The sequence below is a fragment of the Herpailurus yagouaroundi genome, unplaced genomic scaffold (genome assembly GCF_014898765.1).
Source record: "Herpailurus yagouaroundi ecotype Mexico unplaced genomic scaffold, PumYag 219, whole genome shotgun sequence".
In the NCBI taxonomy this organism is placed as follows: Eukaryota; Metazoa; Chordata; class Mammalia; order Carnivora; family Felidae; genus Herpailurus; species Herpailurus yagouaroundi.
In genome coordinates, this window is record NW_024412450.1 from 2,151,194 (window position 1) to 2,155,997 (window position 4,804).

The 4,804-nt window shown below is 54.6% G+C and overlaps 1 protein-coding gene across 1 annotated transcript in view; it reads right to left on the reverse strand.

The window, feature by feature from the left end:
- GABBR1 (gamma-aminobutyric acid type B receptor subunit 1) overlaps positions 1-4,804 on the reverse strand; it is a gene marked incomplete at its 3' end in the record, with an annotated part of 25,358 nt that overhangs the window by 14,000 nt on the left and 6,554 nt on the right. Inside the window, exons 6-10 of the mRNA XM_040457132.1 lie at positions 3,870-4,004; positions 3,423-3,593; positions 2,383-2,484; positions 1,647-1,712; positions 1,035-1,226 (exon numbers count right to left, since the gene is read on the reverse strand). Coding sequence (XP_040313066.1) covers positions 1,035-1,226; positions 1,647-1,712; positions 2,383-2,484; positions 3,423-3,593; positions 3,870-4,004 — 666 coding nt within the window. The remainder of the gene's footprint in view (positions 1-1,034; positions 1,227-1,646; positions 1,713-2,382; positions 2,485-3,422; positions 3,594-3,869; positions 4,005-4,804) is intronic.

The window sequence follows — 4,804 nt, forward strand, 5'->3', positions numbered from 1 at the left end:
AGAGGGGTCTGGGGTCAGACTCCAACAGGGGCCAACTCTGGCCTCACGACTCAGCAGGGTCAGGGCCGGAGGGTGATGGGGCAGAGGGGTCTGGGGTCAGACTCCAACAGGGGCCAAATCTGGCCTCACAGCTCAGCAGGGACAGGGCTGGAGGGTGATGGGGCAGAGGGGTCTGGGGTCAGACTCCAACAGGGGCCAACTCCGGCCTCACAGCTCAGCAGGGACAGGGCCCCTAGGCCAAGTCACTTAACCTCTTTGCATCAGTTTCCTGGTCGATAGAACAGAATGAAAACCCTAATCAGAGCATTGGTGGGAGGAGCACTGAAATCATGTACCTAAGCTCCTGGTTTACTACACAAAAGCATTTTCACTGAACCTTTGTTTTGATGAGATATTTGGGACTTTACGACCATGAATTTGCCCCTGGCATGCTTTCCAAAACAGGTACCCCAGACCTGGAGCTACCCCTGGGAGTAATAAGCAGGCATGCAGATTGCCCTGTAAGCTGGCTCAAGACGCCCATGGTCCTTGGGGTATAGCACTGAGAGGAAAGGAGCGGGTGCCCCTCCCGCGGGGCCACCCCAGCCTTCCCAACCAGATCATTCGCCTCCCGGCTCTAGGTCCGCCACTATCTGTTATCCGGAAGTAACTGATTTCAGAAGTCCCTTTTATATCTGAAAGTCTAAAAGGGAATCATTGAAACAACATCAGGAACCAAGCTAATTGAGTATCAATCAGGAGTGAATATTAAGCAAGTGCAAAGGGCCCGGAAGTCACTAAGAGAATAAAAGGCGTTTCAGCTCAGGAACAGCTCTGCCGAGGTGCCTGCGTATACAGCATCTATATGATCATTAACGCCTCTCCTTCACTTGACTTCTTGCCAACCGCTCCTTGTTGCCATGGTAACAGCCCTTCCACTCAGGTGGGCCTAGTGAACTTGCCCCTGCCATCTCTCCTTCCCGCTCCCCTGCCCTGCCAGGTTCCCTCAGTCCTCGCCCCTGCCCAGGGGCTGGCTTCTAGGTCCCCACTCTCACCATGTTGGAGATGCTGCGGGTATTGGCCGGGTTCAGCATGACGATCTCAGTGGTGATGTGGCCTTCCACAGCCTCCGTCATCTCGTCCACCGTGCAGTTGATGGACGGGTCGTAGATCTTGAACCAGTTGTCAGCATACCAGCCGATGAGGAACCAGACGTACTTCTTCCCGAAAAGCCGCTCCTTGTACACCTGAATGCAGGGGAGGAGGGAGGCTGGGCCCTTCTTCCCCTTTTTCTTTTATTTCCCTTGACACTCTCCAGCCTCTCGGGAACCGGAGAAGAGCAGAGAATTGAAAAGAGGAATCTACAAGTCTCGGAGGGAGTGGGAAAGACTCGGCAATTCCTCCTTCTAAGCTCCTCCCCAGCTAGTCAGGAAAGATGGGACTCGGGCTCCTGCAGAAGCACAGAGGGTACAAAACTGAGATCTGGAGAAAGTGCTGTGTGTGAGAAGCCAAGATGGGAGGCAGAGGCAACAGACAGGAGCGTCATATTACTCGTCATCTCACAGCATCTGCTATCAACCTGATCAGAGATGCAAACAGGAGACCCCGCAACACGCCCAACGTACAGAGCCCACCCAGACCCCTGCCTCCTCTGATTCCAACTCTACCTCACAAAAAACTTTCCGGGCTTCGGTCTCATAGAACAGTCCCACGATGATCCGGGCATCCTGGCGCTGCAGCGTGGACAGAAACAGCTGCTGAGGGAGGCCTGGAAACAGCCAGCTGCTGAGGGAGGCCTGGAAACAGCCAGCTGCTGCCACGGCATTCATCCCCTGCCCTAGAGTGCTTAATGCAGGGTTCTGCTGGAGGGGTAGCATAGAAATGTCACTGGACAATGGAAATGAACCTCCCCAGGAGATGCTACGGTCTCGCAGAATCAAAATTCTGTGATGCGATAGAGATGTTAGCTGAGGGGTGGAGGAGAGGGGAAAGTGGGTGATGGGCATTGAGGAGGGCACTTGTTGGGATGAGCAGTGGGTGTTATATGGAAACCAAGTTGACAATAAATTATATTCATAAAAAAAAGAGATGTTAGCTAGCATGGGTTGTAATCGTATCGCAACACATCAGTGTATCATCACAGCTTATATAATGTTACACGTCAATTATATGCAACCTATAATATGTAACATGCAATATACAACTGCATGCTACATATATATATATATGTGTGTGTATATATATACGTATCAGATCAACTCGTTGCAGGCTGCAAGCTTACACAATGCTATACACTAATCATACCCCAACAACCTGCCTGTCTGGTTCTCCTCTCCAGCCCACCACTGTCCCCCCCAACCCGGTCCCTCTGTAGGCTGAGCCCACCACTCCCAACCACCCCACCTTAAGGTTTTTGACAGGCACAGCTGGATCTGAGAAGAAACTCTGGCGGAAAGTAATCTCGATTCCAGCCTCCTTCACTCGTTCCTCTAGGTCGTCCAGAGTCTTGGGTGGGAATAAGAACAAACGGAGAAAGCACAGGTGCACAGTGGCATAAAGACCGGAGATGCTACCTGGGGATCATACAGTCTGAAGTGGAGGAACCGCAGTTCTGACCCTTCCTTCAATGGCATCTGCCCCAGGGTGGGAAGAGCTCAAAGGAAAGCAGCTGGGGTCTCAGGGACGGTCCTACGTGGGAAGGTACTTATGAGCCCCTCGCAAGGATCTGTGTCCTGGGAGGTCACCCTATCCCCCCACCCCACCCCACCCCCTGCCAATCCCTACCAAGCAGCAAACATAGGGGAGAGCAGAACAGAGGAATCGGGAAAGATGAGACAGGGTCTGGTGTGCACACGATGGTCTCAACCTCAAGAGGCAAGTGGGCAGACAAAAGGACCACAGAAGAATGTCCTGGTCACTGAAAGTCAGGGGAGGATTGAAGGGCTGCTGAGCATGAGGGCGGGTGGAGGATCCAAAGACCAGAATAACAGGAGGGGCTGCCTCCGTCAGGTACAGAGCCCTGAGCTTCCTCTTTTCCACCCGTGCTGTTCCAGAGACGTCTTCTGCCTCTCCTGTCCCTCCTTCTCCGTTCCCACTCACACCTGCCACCCCGAGTGTCTCTGGATTTGCTGCCTTTCTGGGTTCTTCTCTCACATTCTCTCTCTCATGTCATCTGAACTGTGGAGTGAACCTACTTTATTAGAAGTGGGTCATTTGGGTCTGTCTGGGGAAGAGAACATCAAAGGGGAAAAATGTCCTAAAACTAAGAAGTTGGAAAGAATCTTTCTTGAAAGCTCAGCTCTGCTTAATTCCTCTGGCTGCAGAAAGAACATGCACTTAACCCAGTCGGAATGTGTCTGCTTTTGATAAAGAAACAGGATCTTCTCCCCAATAAGGGATCCTGGCCACACGTCTCCACTGGCATGTGGGAAATGCGCTCTCACCGAGGTGAAGACCTCAGTGGTCTGCTGGATGGTGGCGATCTTCCTCCAGCCCCACTTCTCAAAGAGCTTCACCCGGGTGGGATTGTGGAGTGTGGCCGACGGATGAGTTCGAAAGAACGTAGGGAAACGCTGCCGGTTGGACAGGGCCGGTGAGCTGGAGCCGTAGGAAAGCTGAGGGACAGACACAGCGCGGGGCACGCTCACGCTCCAGGCTCCCGGGAGAGGGGACCCCCCCAGACCCACCGCCTGGCACAGGTGCCTGTTCCCTGATCTGACTTCACTTCCGTCTGACAAGAAGCTAAGTCAGGTGCAGCTATCAGCCCCCTGCTGCCAGGAGGCCCCAAAGGACCAGGAGTCCTGCACCTGGGTCCCTCCACAGCCCTCTTACATGCTGTCCACCCCTGTTCAGCCCCCACCTTCTGAAACCCCACCCCCACCCCCACCTACCACAATGAGGTTCCACATCCTGGCGGCCTCGGCCACAAGTGTGGAGACAGAACTGCAGCCAGGCATGAGGATGATCTTGATGGGGTCATTGTAGAGCAGCTCGTACAGGTACTTGGTGGCTTGGCCTGGGTCACACTGGATGGGAGGGGGTAAGCCTGGGTTCTCCCGGGGTCCCCCCCCCCCCCCCCCCCGCATCTCCAACAATCTAGTCACTCGTCGAGGACCCATCCCACCGCTGGACCCTGTGTGCTTTCACCATTTTCTCCTGCCTACCCTCTCCTGCACGCACCTCCATCCGTGTTCGTGCAGACACAATCTTCCCTCCCTTCAGCCCCTGCTCAGACAGCCCCAGCCTCACTTCCTCTAGCACCCCTGTCCCTTTTCCCCTGTGTCTCTGCTCCAAATCTCTGTGAGTCTGCAGGAATGTGAATCAACTCTCCCCGAGTCCGCAGACAGGCATGAAAACTCCTCCCTCGCCTCTCCCCACCGTCCATTTTCCCCAGGCTCTTCCCTTTCCAGGGCTAGAGATAAACAAACAAGAGAGAACAGGGAACAGGACCACTAGGGGGTCCTGCTGGGCGATCCCTCCCCTCCTGCTGGGCTCTGACATTTGACGGGTCCATTAGAAAAAGAAGCCTGGGGGGGGGGGCGGGCGGCGGAGGGAGAAACAGGTGAGGAAAGAACTGGGAGAATAAATAGAAAAGGACTCTTAACAAACCGGGTGTTTTTAGGGGTGCGTGAAGGGGAGGCAGAGAGCTGGGGAGGGCAGGGGTGCTGGGAGGACGGCACGTGGGGAGGAAGAGCCCCATGGTCTCCCCCTGCTTGTTCCCCTCCTGCTGAAGTTTGACATTTCAGAAGCCGCTGGAGCCCCAAAGGAAGCAGAGAAGAAATGGAAGCCAGTGGGAAGCCAGGGCAGAGGAGAAACAGGAGGCACA